The sequence below is a fragment of the Triticum aestivum genome, chromosome 1D (assembly GCF_018294505.1).
Source record: "Triticum aestivum cultivar Chinese Spring chromosome 1D, IWGSC CS RefSeq v2.1, whole genome shotgun sequence".
NCBI classification, from domain to species: domain Eukaryota; kingdom Viridiplantae; phylum Streptophyta; class Magnoliopsida; order Poales; family Poaceae; genus Triticum; species Triticum aestivum.
In genome coordinates, this window is record NC_057796.1 from 206,582,129 (window position 1) to 206,599,795 (window position 17,667).

The window sequence follows — 17,667 nt, forward strand, 5'->3', positions numbered from 1 at the left end:
ATACAAGAATGACAATATAATAGTATGAAACAATCTAAAATTATAGTCACGTTGGAGACATATCATGGTGTAGATAGGGCCAGCTGGGGAATTGGTTGTTAGCACATTTTTATATAGTTTGTCCAATTTAGACACGGTTGATTACAACTTTAATTAATTTAGAATCGAGAGAGTACCAACTATGAGCAATTTTTGTATTTACACTGGCTATTATGTTATGATCAAGTTGGCCTAGAGTACTAGCCGACACAACTATTGGAAGATTTGTTATTAAGATGGTGACTGGAGCACCACTTCATGTTCGAGGTGAAAACTCTTGTTGGGCCTTCATTGGTCAGCCTCAACAACCACAAACTTGTGTCGTTACCTTGTTAAAGGAGTAATCTCTTTCCAACATGGCAACGGCAACGGCAACATCAAAGCGTGTACCCCTTCTTGAAGGCGTCAAAGAAGTCGACTTGGTCCTAGGTGTTAGAGTCATATATTGTAAGACTACCCACAGTGGGAGTAACATAGGTGGTAACATCACACTTATCTAGGCAAAATAGATGATGTGGCATGTAATTAATGAAGAAAGAGAGGCATGTGGTAACATAGCTAGTTACTGTAACATCACACATATCAAGAAAAGATGAGTCTACAACGTAATAAATGAAGTGTTGCATGACACAACACATATGTTACTACCCATTGTGGAGGTAGTAACATTGACTAGTAACATATGCATGTTACTAGTCTAAGTTACTACCCATTGTGACTAGTCTAATGGTTCTGTGGTACATGTCTATGTTATGTACCCTGCTTGTTGACTACTTTGGACTTGTTGCCTTGCATCAAATTCAGTAAAAACAGATGTGTGCATCACAATGACGGAGAGGCAGGGATTTCAACCTGATATTCGGAAAAATAAAATCCCAAGTCTAAATGTAAAATGATCACATAAATGGTTCATCTCTGTTTCTATATTGACTTACATTATTGATGCAACAGATAGTGATACATAATTAATTCATTGTCGGTGTGATTGCATAGAAGATAAATAGTGTAGTAAAGAGCCAATCGTAGCAGATGAAACTACTGGGAGTTTACATTTGTGGTGTCCAATATAATTTGTGCCTTTCTCCCTTAACATTGTTTAATTATGGCATAGCTATCTGAAGATTATGGCATGGCTATCTGAAGATTATGGCATAGCCATCAAAGTTGTGCAACAGGGTGGAACCCATGCATAATTGCCGCAGACCACACTTTCTCCAGGTTCAGCACTGCATCTCCGCACTCATCCTCGCTCCATCCCTCCAATGCATGAACAATTCCAGCGACGCGCCACGCGCTCATGACCCTCCTTGGCAGCCAATTCTGAAAACAACCAAAGTTGGTAAATAGTAGATGATGTACTGAGGCTCTTCCAAAGTTGATTGCAGCTTAGTGTGATCGTATTACCTCGCACGAGTGCACGTTTTGCATCGATTCAGGTACACCCATTGCAGGAGTCATCGCATAGGTGCAGCAGTCCTTGCGCGCCATCTTTGGCGGGAACTGTGAGAATGGGATGAACTCTGTTCCTCGCGGTGCCCTCAACTGCTCAGCATCATCCAGACCTTCTCCAATGAGCCACACCTTGAAACATTGAGGCCAACTAGTGAATAGTGATGCGGTTTGTTAATTAGCCATTATGCTATTCTATATGGTGCAACCTATTCATCTCCTATAAGAATGGACGAAATTCAGAAGCCCCTTGTTTTCAATTCTCCTTCTTACCTCTGCAGTGCTAGTTGTTGATAATACAAGATTGCCATCTTCATTTTCAGGTATACAGGGCTTAAGGAGATGGTACTCCTGCTTGTTTGTCACTATGACCTGCCCAATACGATTGGCTTGTTACACTTTCGTACAAAATTCCATTTCAATTTGTGTGCATGATTGAATTTGAATTGGAGCAGATGTGGCTAGGTGGTTCTTACTTTGACGTTTTTCTTGCAGAGTGCTGCAGCAACACTACGAGCGACCTTCGAAATCTTTCCGGCAAGGATAACTTGATTTGTGCCCTGGGGAATAGTATGGATGACCACTGCAGCAGCTAGGCTAGTGCCATCCACAAGTCTTACCCCCCACTTTGGGTATTTCTGCAGATAAAGTTCTCCACTCCCATTGAGGCTATGCGCCTGATGTTCAAGATGTTGTTATCAGTTACAAGCTGTGCTACGATTTGAACTGCAGAAGATTTGAACAATGAAAGAAATGGCATACCTGATTCAGAAGTCCAAGGCTAACAACTTTAGCTCCTTTCTTACCAGCTTCAGATATTGCCTTCTCAATCAGGTCATTGATTGCCTCCTTCTCCTTGTTCAGTCCATACTGCAGAAACGAAAAGGTTATAAATTTGCACAATCAATATATTTACCAGCTGTATTCTTGATTAAAATTCAAACATGATATATTCTTACATGGAAATTGTATCTTGGTATAGCCCATGACTGCATCCGGAGCTTCTTCATGGAATTCCTCTCAACTGTGAACCAAGAACCGTATGCCCACGTCAGTACCATGGACAGCCATGACACGGGCCACATGATCCGCAGTTGCCACATGGAAGTGTACGGCTTGGAGGCGTACTGGGCGAACCCGGTCCTTATATGGTAAATGGACTGCAGGCTGGTGAGATGCGTAAGGTGAACCACGTCTACTTCTTTCTCCTTGCCCTTGAGTGAGTTTTCATACAGCGTGTCCGTCGACTTGTCCATAGTGTTGTATATGTAGTCATAGAACGGCATGAAAAGAGAGTAGTTTGTCCGGAACTGAGTGTGGTGAAGAGAATGAAACCTAGAAGCAAGCAACAGTGCAGATTACACACTGAGAATCATGGAAACAAAAGCTTAATTCTACAGAGTAAAATCTACAATAACTGAACTTTGCCTTGCTTTATCTGCCTGTGTTTGAGAGTAGGATAAAGGAGAGCTGACTTCTTTGCACAAGTAGAGGGAACACTTACGATGGTGTGTACATGAGATACTTGAGAGGGGGGATCCATTCGAAGAGCCGATTAGGCACCAGTTCGAAGTTGCAGTGGCCCATGTTGTTCATGAAGTCAATGTAGATCACATAGATCTCGAACGTGATTATGGAAGCGGTTCCCGTCAATGCGCATGTAATCATTGGGACCGAGAACAACAGTTGATAGGCCAGTAGCTCGGCAAAGGGATGGATGACGGCTGCATGAACATAACATGACGATGACTCGTTAGGTGTACTTGTTCAGAAAGAGATCAGGTCTTGAGAGTAAAAGGAGAGCAACTAGTAGCTCGATGCATTCAGTTGATCCCTTGATATATATCTCCAACTGTGTGAATTAATTGTCAGCAGATATGATTCTAACATGATTCTGTATAGCTAATTGATTGTACTCTTCCCCTTTCTCCACCGTAGGAAAATATGCCTGTTCTATTCGAAATGTTACAAATGTAGATGCATATTATGGAGCATGTTCACGAGAGCATGTAGAGCTCTGCCAGACTCAACAAAATAAAATGTAGAGCTCTGCCTCCACGCTGAAGATACTAGCTAGTTGTAACTTATGTCGTCAAATCAGAAAAAAGGAAACTATATCCTACATTCCTACCAGTATTAAGTTGTAACATACGTAATTACGTACACATACTGCTACTTTACTAGCTTCTAGACTGATTGTTTGAACATTTTCATGTGAATACAACTGGCCCCTGACAGCATCCAGGAACGAAGTTTAAACATTTAGCCATTAATTTTGCGGATATTGTCTTTGGAGGCCGAGCTCCATGCGGCTCAGTTTTGAAAAAATTGAATTTTGTCGAATTTCATATTTTCTACATTTCAAAAAATTCTGAAAAAAAACACACATATACATGAAGCATAACACACATGTGTGTAAATTTTCAGGGCAAAATAAGTTGAAATGAGGGTTGTGCAAAAAAGACAAATCTGGGGCTTTTTAACACATGATACTATTCATCCTCCCAGGCCATGAATTTGTCTTTTTTGTACAGGTCACATTTCAACGTTTTTCATTCTGAAATTTTACACACATAGACATAACATACTTTTTTACTTGCACAATTTTTTCAGATTCTTTTGAAACCGAAAAGTTTGAATTTTGATTTTTTTCGAAAAAAGGCCTCCATGGCTCCCGGGAGCCAAACGTCCGCTCTCTTAATTTTGCTGACAATAAAATGCATACTTTTGATAGGAAGCATTTTTAACATGACAAATCTTTTTTTGCGAATATGCTTTGAAACGTATCATTGCATTGATAGAGGGTAGAAAATACAGGGAAGCACCCTAGCCACGTGCACAAGCTGGCGTGACCGGGACCCTAGGCGCGCAGACGACAGAGGGGATGCTCAGCCCCAAAAGTAGTAATTCAAGTTACAGGGATTAATATATTTAGTCCTTTGGCTCCGGCAGCTGCCCAGGAGCGAGCCTCCTCCTTGATCGCGCAAACAAGTGTCGAGGAAGAGGGTGTAATCTTGTCGAAGATTGCGGCGTTGCGGTGTCGCCAAAGTGACCAGGCAGTGAAGGTGGCGATGGAGGCCAGGCCACGTCGCAAGGGTGCCGGAGTAGCGTCCCAGACCGTGGACAACCAATCGAATAAGCTAAAAGATCCATCTGGCGGGAGAGTTGTGGGGCGGCCCCAGGAGAGAACCTCATGCCAAGTAACTCGAGCAAAGACGCAGCCCACGAGGACGTGGTGAAGCATCTCGGGCTCCTGGGAGCAGAGGATGCAAGTCAGCTCATGAGGCAGATCGCTGCAGGCGAGGCGATCGGCGGTCCAACATTTGTTCTGGGATGCCAGCCAAAGGAAGAATTCGACGGATAGGGGTGCCCAGGTCTTCCAAATCAGATGCCAATGCAAGGAAGAAGTAGAACCCAAGAATAGCGCATTATAGCATGAGGGCGCCGAGTAAACGCCATTCTCAGTCCAGCGTCATCTGATCGTCTCTGGTTGCGGGGTTGGCGTCACATGTTGTAGTTGGCGCCAAAGGTCAACATATTCGACGGTGGCGGCCGGCCCCAGGGCTCCCTGGATGTCAAGTATCCAAGCGCGGTCGTGCATGGTCTTGCCATCCGTGAGGAGCGCCGCCTCCTGCTAGGCACAAGTGCCACCAGGGCAGGTGCAAGGTTGAGGATGGAATTGCCGTCGAGCCAAGGATCGACCCAAAAAGGGCAAGAGTTGCCATTGCCAATGGTCCACGTAGTGGAGGCCAGAAAAACTGGAGCACCTCGGGGTCAGACGATGGGGGGGGGGGGGGGGGTGGGTGCAATTGCAAGAAGTATATGCAGATGCATGGCACACAAAACTTGTCGAACCAAAGCTAAGGCCAACTCCAACGTGCCAACCCATTTGGTCCGCGCGTGTCCGTTTGGGTCCGGGGCGGCAAAAAAACACAGCCCAATGTGTCGCCCCCACTGCAAATATTGTCCACTTCGTGTCCGTCCGGACGCATTTCTGACCCAAATTTGGGCCCAATTTACGTCCAAACAAACACGAGATGGATGCACCATGGGTCCTTTCGGTGTCTACCTCAGGCCCGCGTGCCAGCCGCCCAACCATCGCCTCCGTCCTATTCAATGCCACACATGCGCCCAGGCCCGCTTGTCAACCCTAGGAAGCGTCTGGACCCCTCCATTTTAATGGCAAGCGTACCATGGGCGGCCGCCCCATCCACTTCCATCCCCCATCTACGCTTGCTCCCCGGCCGGCCAACATGAACGCTGACCGCCGCCACCATGGGCTTTTTCAGCAAGCGTGGCCAGCATGACCATGAAGCTGGGTCATCGTTGAGGCGTCGCTCGGCCAACTTCACAATGGCGCCGCGGGGCCGGCTGGCACGCCAGCACATGTACATTCCCGTGCACCATTGCCACTACTGGGAGTACCGCGTGCCTCTGCCGTGGTCGGACGTCAACCTCCCGCACGGCTGGCACCTCATTCCGGTGTCGGCAGTGCCGCAATCTGACCACGCGCGTGCAGCCAAGATCCGAGCTGCCCGGGCTCCTCTACCACCCAAACTACACGGCAAACTTGCCGTACTAGGATGGGTGGTTCGCCATGGAGCACGACGTGCGCCGGCGGGACAACTTCAAGATTGGGGCGGCGCCCCACCACCATCGGTGGTCGTGGAGGAGGAGGACGAGGAGGAGAATGCCGCATACGCCATGGCCCTCGAGGAGGCAACAAGGCAGGTGCTCGAGGAGTCCAAGCGCGAGGAGATGGCTAGGTGGCCTGGCCTTGCGCTAGCTCTGGGCGAACTTGCAGCCGGAGTGGAGGTCAACGCGCCACCACCACAACCACCGACGCCACCCGCGCCCGAGCCACTCCAATCATGGCTGTGGACGAGCACGTTGGCGTAGTATGTGTTGTGCACGTCCGTGTGGGTGGACGTGACCGACAATGAGGAGCGGCAGCATCTGTACGACACCGGGACGTGGGCGTTGGCGGTTGAGCGGCAAGCGAAGCAGCCAGATGGGGCGCAACAGGTGGCAGTGCTCGCAACCTACCAGCAGGTCTTTTCCTGGAATGCAGGCGTCGGCGTTCATCATCCTGACCAACGAGAAGGACAACACCGCCACCTAGGGCTACGGGTTGCTTCTTTTAATTTTTTGTGTTACTGTTTCAAGTTTTAATTAATGTAAGTGGACTTTCGCTAGTGTTTTAAATATTAAGTTTATATTTTAAAAAAATTATTTAAATTAAATTATTTTTTAAATGACCAACTCTCACATGCGTCGGCCACGTTGGGTGCACCTACGACCTGCCGGACGAAACCGAACATCTTTATCCGTTTAGCCAATTCAAACAGACAAAATCTGCATCCGTCTGTATAGGCGTGTTGGAGTTTGCCTAAGCGCTCTCCTGGCTAAGAAGCGAGGCCTTCCAAGAGTTGGTTGACAAGTCACATCAAATGGGAAGAGGTCACCTTCGGAGAGGTGGAGAAACGACAAATCTTTTTTTTTTTTTGCAGGTGGAGAAACGACAAATCTAGTGATACTAATAGTCAGGTGTGTGTTTCGATACGGACAGCGTTGGTAGCAGTCCCTATGTCGGAACTGTTGGTAGGGTCACCCTCTGAATGTTTCAAACATATTGAAAGTACAGGTAACAGGTTGAGAATTTTGATTGATGATTACGCTGCATGTGTTAGACGGGGTTAAACCATGTGATAGCTCACCAGCTAATTAATTAAGCATGTTAAGCGAGGGTCACGTCGAAAAAAAGCATGTTAGGTGAGGGCGCGAGGGGGCCTCACTCACATGTGATTGGCTCGGTGACGATGGAGGCGTGGTGGTGCGAGTGGTAGCGGGTGTAGAGGAAGTGGTGGTGCAGCGCGCGGTGGAACCAGTAGTAGAGGAACTCGACCGGGCCGGCGTGCAGCAGCGCCAGCAGCACCGCGCCGTCGGTCCTCCACCATGGCAGGTTCTGCCCGCCCGGCAGGTACAGCGAGCCGAGGAGGAGCAGGATGGCACTCAGGATAATCTGGTCGTCCCTGCCATGCGCATTATACACACACATGTAAACACATGCAACGTTAGCTTTCTTATTATCCTTTTTTTTTGCGACTGAATCTTATTATCCTTTTGGTGGTAGTTTTCTTATTATCCTTTTGGTGGATATAAGTCGACCAAACTAGAGCATGTAGGAGCATATATACGTACCAATTCCTTTCGCGGTCGACCTGATCGAACTCGATGCCGCGGTCGACGATCTGGCGCTTCCCGCGCGCGTTGTAGAGGCGGGACACGGTGATCCATGCCTGGTCGTGGAGCGCCCGGAGCAGCATCGACGGGAGGATGGCGACGTAGCCCAGGTCCAGCTCCCTCCACCCCTTGGTCGCCGCGAGGTGGCACCCGTGCGCCACCCATGGCGCCAGCACAAGATACTGCATATGCATTCCTCATCTCATCCACAGTATATGTTGGACTGCTTGCGATCGAGGTGGTGCAAATCTGCTAGTGCTAGGTACGTACCTTGAAGCTGCCGAGCCTCTTCCATGGCCACTCGCTGAGGATGCCGGGGTTCGTAGCCATCTCAAGCTAGATGGTACTACTACGTACGTACCACTCAGCGAGGAGATGCCTATGATATGATGGCTCTTTGCCACCTGTGGGCCGTGGCGACGAGATGACCGCTGTATCCACTCGATTTATAGGCCCGTTACGTGGGTGGATGTAAAGCAGGTGGTCTAACATCCTACGTTGGTGTCAACATAACTGCACTTGAATGGGTTGGCGGCAATAGGTAACCACAAATTGGTCCAAAATTCCAATCCTCTGCTTGATTTTTTTCCTCTTAGGGCTAGCCTCTTTGATTTTTTCCTCTTAGAGGTAGCCTCTGATTCAATGAGAGCGGTGTGCTCCGATCCACAAAATCGTCCGCACAGCTATATGGTGTAACGCTACAAATGGGGACGGTTTTCTTTTTGCGGGGGACGGAATATGGGGACGTGCTGTTACGGGTAGAATTTACGGACCAGTGTGGATCATAAAAAATGAATTTATGGGGCGGTTTTTTAAGGGACACAAGCAAATAGTTTAAATATAGTCGTAATTAGGACCAGTGGAAGAGGATGAAAAAAGATTAAGATGGGGCGAATTTTTAAGCATTATTTTGTTTGATGCAAAACCAATAGTGAGTATGTACTCACTAATAATGCACAAGAAAGGCTTCAATCCTTTTTTCACCGCGCCGCCCCCGCGGGCGGCCGGCCGCGCCTCCCCTCCTTCCCCGCAAGCCCTCCCCCTCTCTCCTCCTCCTCCCTGCCGCCGGCGGGCGCGCTGGCGCCCGCCGCGGGCCTGGCCCGGGCGACGTTGGCGGCGGCGGCCCCCTGCCCTTACCCGTCTAGGGTTTCTCCGGCACGGGACGGAGCGCTCCGGGCGGTGTCTTCAGGCAGCGGCGGTCATGTGCGGCGGCGCCGCCGTTGGCGGCGGGGCTGCGCCGCGGCGCGGGCTGGCGGCGCCCGCCCGGCCCAAATCTGAGCCCTTCGGGCCCCATCTGGGCCTGGGCGGGCCGGCGACAGGCGTGGCGTTGGCGTGGCCATCAGGAGGCGGTGGGGAGCGGCGATGATCGGCGGGGGCGGGTGGCGTCGACGCCAGCCTGCTGCAGCGTGGCCGGCGGGGCTTAGCGGGCCCATTTCGGGCCTGGCCGGGCCAGGGGTGGCCTGATATGCCCCGCTGCCATGTCCGGACGGCTACCGCGACGGTGCCGGAGGCGCGAACCTCCAGCACGACGACGGTGGAGGTGGTTCCCTCCCGCTCGGCCTCGGTGTTGCTGCTCCCGTCGCTTGGATCTTCTCTCCGGTCTTCTTGGCCTCGTGGTGGTGCTCGCAGCGAGACGGCGTTGGTGGCGGCGCAACCGTGATGGCGCATGGTTGGGCGGTGGTTTGGCTGGTCGGCTCCGATTGGCTGGTGGGGTTTGGCATGCGGGAGAAATCCTTGCCGGTTCGTCCGGCTCCGATGCGGTGACACCGGCGGGTGCCACTATCCCTTCTTGGAGGATGTGGGGAGTAGCTATCCCCCATCTCCCTCCGCGTACTGGGGAAACCCTAGGTCTTTTCCGGGCAGTAGCGTCGTCGGCGTCGCATCCCTTTTTGGAGGTGCTGCTTAGTTCGCGGTAGATCGGAGCCTAGGGCTGTGGTGGTTTGTATCCGGAGGGCGCAGCGGTCGCGGGTCTGCCACGCTTTGTCGAGCTGCCGCTGTTGGCATTTATTTCTTTTTCTTTTTCTTTGGGCTTGATGTGCTGCTCGCCCCAGCATTGCGATGTGTACAATGATGGTTTGCTTTGGAATACAAAGCGGGGAAACCCTTTTTCGGTAATCTTTTTTTTTTGCGAGTAAAGAAAGACTTCAATCCGATAATGGAGGATCAACTAATTTTTAAAAAGTGGATGTAGTCGGCAAACATAGTATTATAACAACTCAAGCACTATAGCAAAAATGGGTCTCGGCGAAAATAACATCTATTCTACCAAGTGATTACAACTCGGATCCATTTAGTAGTCAGTTTACGAAAAAATGATAGCACCAAGCAATGGCATAAAAACTAACGATTTTGGAAGAAAACAAGCAAAACAACAATTCTGCCTAACTGTTGCAGTGTTGACCACTTCACCATGACTAAAATATCATGACCAACGGGAAAGGAGGATCTCACATTCAGCTGAGAGATTGCTTTATGTGGTGCTCTTATTGTAGTTGCATGCCTTGTTAATATTCCCTCCATCTCATAATATAAGAACGTTTTTGACACTATTGTAGTGTTAAAAACGTTCTTATATTTTGAAACAGAGGGAGTAGTTTTTAAGGACCCTTTTCCGAAATTGAGGAATCCTCTTTTTCACTGAGGAGACAAGCTCAGGATGTTCAGTCTGAAATTAATTTAGTTATACTATATGCATTCCTCTAAAAAAGCCAGAAGCAACTTTTGCCATATATAGGTTCCAAATAAAGGACGCACATTGCAGTTCTTGAAACCACTATATTACCTGCACTGCGCGATGCCGTACGCCTAACGCAGTTGGCACATGGCAGGCCCCGCCGCTCGCTGTGTCCTACCCGTGCTCGCCGGCCGACCCGCCGTCCGCTTGATGCAGGCGGCAGGCGGCAGCCGCTGTTCGCTACGCCCCGGACGTGCCCCGATGTCCGTCCTCCACCGTGCCGTCCACTGCATCCCCTTGCTCGCTGCCCACCGCCCGATCACCGTCCGCCTGGCCGCCGCCGCCGCTAGCAGGGTTCGTGGGAATCATGATGTGTGTTAGAGTAGTCATTATGGTATACGACTTCTAGTCCAAGTTAGTTTTGTACCCGTACCTCAAGTCGGTTTGTACCCTCTTATATACTCTTATATGCCGCACCAAATCATCAATAAGCAACAGTTTTATTTAGTTTTCATGGTATCAGATACCGGTCCCAGGGTTTAGGGTATGGCTCCGCCAACGCCACCGCCGCCGCCGCCGCCCGGCTACTTCGAGCGCCGGGCCGCACTCATCGCCAAGGCTGCCAACGCCGCGGCCGCTTCTCTCTCGGCCCTCACCATAGCTCCACAAAACTACCCTGCACCCATCCTCGCCGCACCAATATCTCTTGCTGACACAATCTCCGACGTCAGCCCCTACATCCCCATAGTTTTTGATCTCGCCGCCCACAACTACTACCATTGGAGACATCTCTTCGATCTCCACCTCGGCCGCTGCAACCTGCGCTCGCATGTCGCCGCTAACTGTCTTCCCCGCCCCGATGATCCGCAATGGTTGAAAGACGATCTCGCGATCGTCCAGTGGTTCTACACCCGCATCACCACCGAGATCTTCAACATGCTCGTGTTGGAAATATGCCCTAGAGGCAATAATAAATGGTTATTATTATATTTCTTTGTTCATGGTAATTGTCTATTATTCATGCTATAATTGTATTTTCCGGAAATCGTAATACATGTGTGAATACATAGACCACAAAGTGTCCCTAGTAAGCCTCTAGTTGACTAGCTCGTTGATCAACAGATAGTCATGGTTTCCTGACTATGGACATTGGATGTCATTGATAACGGGATCACATCATTAGGAGAATGATGTGATGGACAAGACCCAATCCTAAGCATAGCATAAAAGATCGTGTAGTTTCGTTTGCTAGAGCTTTTCCAATGTCAAGTATCTTTTCCTTAGACCATGAGATCGTGCAACTCCCGGATACCGTAGGAGTGCTTTGGGTGTGCCAAACGTCACAACGTAACTGGGTGACTATAAAGGTGCATTACGGGTATCTCCGAAAGTGTCTGTTGGGTTGCCACGGATCGAGACTGGGATTTGTCACTCCGTGTGACGGAGAGGTATCTCTGGGCCCACTCGGTAATGCATCATCATAATGAGCTCAATGTGACTAAGGCGTTAGTCACGGGATCATGCATTGCGGTACGAGTAAAGAGACTTGCCGGTAACGAGATTGAACAAGGTATTGGGATACCGACGATCGAATCTCGGGCAAGTAACATACCGATTGACAAAGGGAATTGCATACGGATTGATTGAATCCTCGACACCGTGGTTCATCCGATGAGATCATCGTGGAACATGTGGGAGCCAACATGGGTATCCAGATCCCGCTGTTGGTTATTGACCGGAGAGGCGTCTCGGTCATGTCTGCATGTCTCCCGAACCCGTAGGGTCTACACACTTAAGGTCCGGTGACGCTAGGGTTGTAGAGATATATGTATGCGGAAACCCGAAAGTTGTTCGGAGTCCCGGATGAGATCCCGGATGTCACGAGAGGTTCCGGAATGGTCCGGAGGTGAAGAATTATATATAGGAAGTCAAGTTTCGGCCACCGGGAAAGTTTCGGGGGTTACCGGTATTGTACCGGGACCACCGGAAGGGTCCCGGGGGTCCACCGGGTGGGGCCACCTATCCCGGAGGGCCCCGTGGGCTGAAAGTGGAAGGGAACCAGCCCTTAGTGGGCTGGGGCGCCCCCCTTGGGCCTCCCCCCATGCACCTAGGGTTGGGAACCCTAGGGGGGAGCTTCCCCCTTGCCTTGGGGGGCAAGGCACCCCTTCCCCCCCACTTGGCCGCCGCCCCCCTTGGAGATCTGATCTCCCAAGGGCTGGCGCCCCCCCCCAGGGGTCCTATAAATAGTGGGGGGAGGGAGGGCAGCAAACTACAGCCTTGGGTGCCTCCCTCCTCCCCTGCAACACCTCTCTCTCTCTCGCAGAAGCTCGGCGAAGCCCTGCCGGAGACCCGCAACATCCACCACCACGCCGTCATGCTGCTGGATCTCCATCAACCTCTCCTTCCCCCTTGCTGGATCAAGAAGGAGGAGACGTTGCTGCACCGTACGTGTGTTGAACGCGGAGGTGCCGTCCGTTCGGCACTCGGTCATCGGTGATTTGGATCACGGCGAGTACGACTCCGTCATCCACGTTCATTGGAACGCTTCCGCTCGCGATCTACAAGGGTATGTAGATGCACTCCTTTCCCCTCGTTGCTAGTATACTCCATAGATGCATCTTGGTGAGCGTAGGAAAATTTTAAATTATGCTACGATTCCCAACAGTGGCATCATGAGCCAGGTCTATGCGTAGTTACTATGCACGAGTAGAACACAAAGCAGTTGTGGGCGTTGAGTTTGCCAATTCTTCTTGCCGCTACTAGTCTTTTCTTGTTTCGGCGGTATTGTAGGATGAAGCGGCCCGGACCGACCTTACACGTACACTTACGTGAGACAGGTTCCACCGACTGACATGCACTAGATGCATAAGGTGGCTAGCGGGTGTCTGTCTCTCCTACTTTAGTCGGAACGGATTCGATGAAAAGGGTCCTTATGAAGGGTAAATAGAAATTGGCAAATCACGTTGTGGTCATACGTAGGTAAGAAACGTTCTTGCTAGAAACCTACAAACCACGTAAAAACTTGCAACAACAATTAGAGGACGTCTAACTTGTTTTTGCAGCAAGTGCTATGTGATGTGATATGGCCAGAAGATGTGATGAATGATATATGTGATGTATGAGATTGATCATATTCTTGTAATAGGAATCACGACTTGCATGTCGATGAGTATGACAACCGGCAGGAGCCATAGGAGTTGTCTTTATTATTTTGCATGACCTGCGTGTCATTGAATAACGCCATGTAAATTACTTTACTTTGTTGCTAAACGCGTTAGCCATAGAAGTAGAAGTAATCGTTGGCGTGACGACTTCATGAAGACACAATGATGGAGATCATGATGATGGAGATCATGGTGTCATGCCGGTGACGAAGATGATCATGGTGCCCCGAAGATGGAGATCAAAGGAGCATAATGATATTGGCCATATCATGTCACTATTTGATTGCATGTGATGTTTATCATGTTTTTGCATCTTATTTGCTTAGAACGACGGTAGCAAGTAGGATGATCCCTTATAATAATTTCAAGAAAGTGTTCACCCTAACTGTGCACCGTTGCGAAGGTTCGTTGTTTCGAAGCACCACGTGATGATCGGGTGTGATAGATTCTAACGTTCGAATACAACGGGTGTTGACGAGCCTAGCATGTACAGACATGGCCTCGGAACACACGCAATACACTTAGGTTGACTTGACGAGCCTAGCATGTACAGACATGGCCTCGGAACACGGAGGACCGAAAGGTCGAGCATGAGTCGTATAGAAGATACGATCAACATGAAGATGTTCACCGATCTTGACTAGTCCGTCTCACGTGATGATCGGACACGGCCTAGTTAAACTCGGATCATGTTTCACTTAGATGACTAGAGGGATGTCTATCTGAGTGGGAGTTCATTAAATAATTTGATTAGATGAACTCAATTATCATGAACTTAGTCTAAAATCTTTACACTATGTCTTGTAGATCAAATGGCCAACGTTGTCCTCAATTTCAACGCGTTCCTAGAGAAAACCAAGCTGAAAGATGATGGCAGCAACTATACGGACTGGGTCCGGAACCTGAGGCTCATCCTCATAGTAGCCAAGAAAGATTATGTCTTAGAAGCACCGCTAGGTGATGCACCAATCCCACAGAACCAAGACGTTATGAACGCTTGGCAATCACGTGCTGATGATTACTCCCTCGTTCAGTGCGGCATGCTTTACAGCCTAGAACCGGGTCTCCAAAAGCGTTTTGAGAAACATGGAGCATATGAGATGTTCGAGGAGCTGAAATTAGTTTTTCAAGCTCATGCCCGGGTCGAGAGATATGATGTCTCCGACAAGTTCTTCAGCTGTAAAATGGAGGAGAACAGTTCTGTTAGTGAGCACATACTCAGAATGTCTGGGTTGCACAACCGCTTGTCTCAGCTGGGAGTTAATCTCCCGGATGACGCGGTCATTGACAGAATCCTCCAGTCGCTTCCACCAAGCTACAAGAGCTTTGTGATGAACTACAATATGCAGGGGATGGAAAAGACCATTCCCGAGGTATATTCAATGCTGAAATCAGCGGAAGGGGAGATCAGAAAAGAACATCAAGTGTTGATGGTGAATAAAACCACCAAGTTCAAGAAGGGCAAGGGTAAGAAGAACTTCAAGAAGGACGGCAAGGGAGTTGCCGCGCCCGGTAAACCAGTTACTGGGAAGAAGTCAAAGAATGGACCCAAGCCCGGGACTGAGTGCTTTTATTGCAAGGGAAGTGGTCACTGGAAGCGGAACTGCCCCAAATATTTAGCGGACAAGAAGAAGGCCGGCAACACCCAAGGTATATGTGATATACAAGTAATTGATGTGTACCTTACCAGTACTCGTAGTAGCTCCTGGGTATTTGATACCGGTGCGGTTGCTCATATTTGTAACTCAAAGCAGGAACTACGGAATAAACGGAGACTGGCAAAGGACGAGGTGACGATGCGCGTCGGGAATGGTTCCAAGGTCGATGTGATCGCCGTCGGCACGCTACCTCTGCATCTACCCACGGGATTAGTTTTAAACCTCAATAATTGTTATTTAGTGCCAGCTTTGAGCATGAACATTGTGTCTGGATCTCGTTTAATTCGAGATGGCTACTCATTTAAATCCGAGAATAATGGTTGTTCTATTTATTTGAGAGATATGTTTTATGGTCATGCCCCGCTGGTCAATGGTTTATTTTTGATGAATCTCGAACGTGATGTTACACATGTTCATAGTGTGAATACCAAAAGATGTAAAGTTGATAACGATAGTCCCACATACTTGTGGCACTGCCGCCTTGGTCACATTGGTGTCAAGCGCATGAAGAAGCTCCATGCAGATGGACTTTTGGAGTCTCTTGATTACGAATCATTTGACACGTGCGAACCATGCCTCATGGGTAAGATGACCAAGACTCCGTTCTCCGGAACAATGGAGCGAGCAACCAACTTATTGGAAATCATACATACCGATGTGTGTGGTCCAATGAGTGTTGAGGCTCGCGGAGGATATCGTTATGTTCTCACTCTCACTGATGATTTAAGTAGATATGGATATGTCTACCTGATGAAACACAAGTCTGAAACCTTTGAAAAGTTCAAATAATTTCAGAGTGAGGTTGAGAATCAACGTGACAGGAGAATAAAATTCCTACGATCAGATCGTGGGAGAATATTTAAGTCACGAATTTGGTGCACACTTAAGGAAATGTGGAATAGTTTCACAACTCACGCCGCCTGGAACACCTCAGAGAAATGGTGTGTCCGAACGTCGTAATCGCACTCTATTGGATATGGTGCGATCTATGATGTCTCTTACCGATTTACCGCTCTCATTTTGGGGTTATGCTTTAGAGACTGCCGCATTCACTTTAAATAGGGCTCCGTCTAAATCCGTTGAGACGACACCGTATGAATTATGGTTTGGGAAGAAACCTAAGCTGTCGTTTCTAAAAGTTTGGGGATGCGATGCTTATGTCAAGAAACTTCAACCTGAAAAGCTCGAACCCAAGTCGGAAAAATGCGTCTTCATAGGATACCCTAAGGAAACTATTGGGTATACCTTCTACCTCAGATCCGAAGGCAAGATCTTCGTTGCCAAGAACGGGTCCTTTCTGGAGAAGGAGTTTCTCTCGAAAGAATTGAGTGGGAGGAAAGTGGAACTTGATGAGGTGATAGTCACCCCTTCCGAACCGGAAAGTAGCGCAGCGCGGGAAAATGTTCCTGTGGTGCCTACACCGACTGGGGAGGAAGTTAATGATGATGATCATGAAGCTTCAGATCAAGTTACTGAACTTCGTAGGTCCACAAGGACACGTTCCGCACCAGAGTGGTACGGCAACCCTGTCCTGGAAATCATGTTGTTAGACAACGGTGAACCTTCGAACTATGAAGAAGCGATGGCGGGCCCGGATTCCGACAAATGGCTAGAAGCCATGAAATCCGAGATAGAATCCATGTATGAAAACAAAGTATGGACTTTGACTGACTTGCCCGATGAGCGGCGAGCCATAGAAAACAAATGGATCTTTAAGAAGAAGACGGACGCAGATGGTAATGTGACCATCTACAAAGCTCGACTTGTCGCTAAGGGTTATCGACAAGTTCAAGGGGTTGACTACGATGAGACTTTCTCACCCGTAGCGAAGCTGAAGTCCGTCCGAATCATGTTAGCAATTGCCGCATACTATGATTATGAGATATGGCAGATGGACGTCAAAACGGCATTCCTTAATGGCTTCCTTAAGGAAGAGTTGTATATGATGCAGCCGGAAGGTTTTGTCGATCCTAAGAATGCTAACAAAGTATGCAAGCTCCAGCGCTCAATCTATGGGCTGGTGCAAGCATCTCGGAGTTGGAACATTCGCTTTGATGAGATGATCAAAGCGTTTGGGTTTACACAGACTTATGGAGAAGCCTGTGTTTACAAGAAAGTGAGTGGGAGCTCTGTAGCATTTCTCATATTATATGTGGATGACATACTATTGATGGGAAATGATATAGAATTCTTGGAAAGTATAAAGGCCTATTTGAATAAGTGTTTTTCAATGAAGGACCTTGGAGAAGCTGCTTATATATTAGGCATCAAGATCTATAGAGATAGATCAAGACGCCCATTGGTCTTTCACAGAGTACATACCTTGACAAGATATTGAAGAAGTTCAGTATGGATCAGTCCAAGAAGGGGTTCTTGCCTGTATTGCAAGGTGTGCAATTGAGCACGGCTCAATGCCCGACCACGGCAGAAGATATAGAAG

The 17,667-nt window shown here is 48.7% G+C and overlaps 1 protein-coding gene across 1 annotated transcript; it reads right to left on the reverse strand.

The window, feature by feature from the left end:
- Positions 1 to 927: 927 nt before the first annotated feature.
- LOC123181004 (very-long-chain aldehyde decarbonylase GL1-5) lies at positions 928 to 8,166 on the reverse strand. Its single transcript, XM_044593210.1, has 10 exons — positions 8,002 to 8,166; positions 7,690 to 7,913; positions 7,288 to 7,520; positions 2,993 to 3,212; positions 2,448 to 2,823; positions 2,251 to 2,358; positions 1,965 to 2,165; positions 1,762 to 1,860; positions 1,444 to 1,620; positions 928 to 1,359 (listed from the first exon to the last, which is right to left on the reverse strand). Exons 1-10 carry the CDS (start codon positions 8,059 to 8,061, stop codon positions 1,198 to 1,200), a joined length of 1,860 nt encoding a protein of 619 aa, XP_044449145.1. The 5' UTR covers positions 8,062 to 8,166; the 3' UTR covers positions 928 to 1,197.
- Positions 8,167 to 17,667: the final 9,501 nt, after the last annotated feature.

What these genes read in the sequence shown, in the direction of transcription:
- LOC123181004 (XM_044593210.1), bottom strand. Translation starts at nt 8,061, where the DNA reads ATGGCTACGAACCCCGGCATCCTCAGCGAGTGGCCATGGAAGAGGCTC. An exon ending in GCCTTGGACTTCTGAATCAG is followed by an intron (nt 2,166 to 2,250) that starts GTATGCCATTTC and finishes CTTGAACATCAG; the next exon opens with GCGCATAGCCTCAATGGGAG. An exon ending in CAACAACTAGCACTGCAGAG is followed by an intron (nt 1,621 to 1,761) that starts GTAAGAAGGAGA and finishes CAATGTTTCAAG; the next exon opens with GTGTGGCTCATTGGAGAAGG.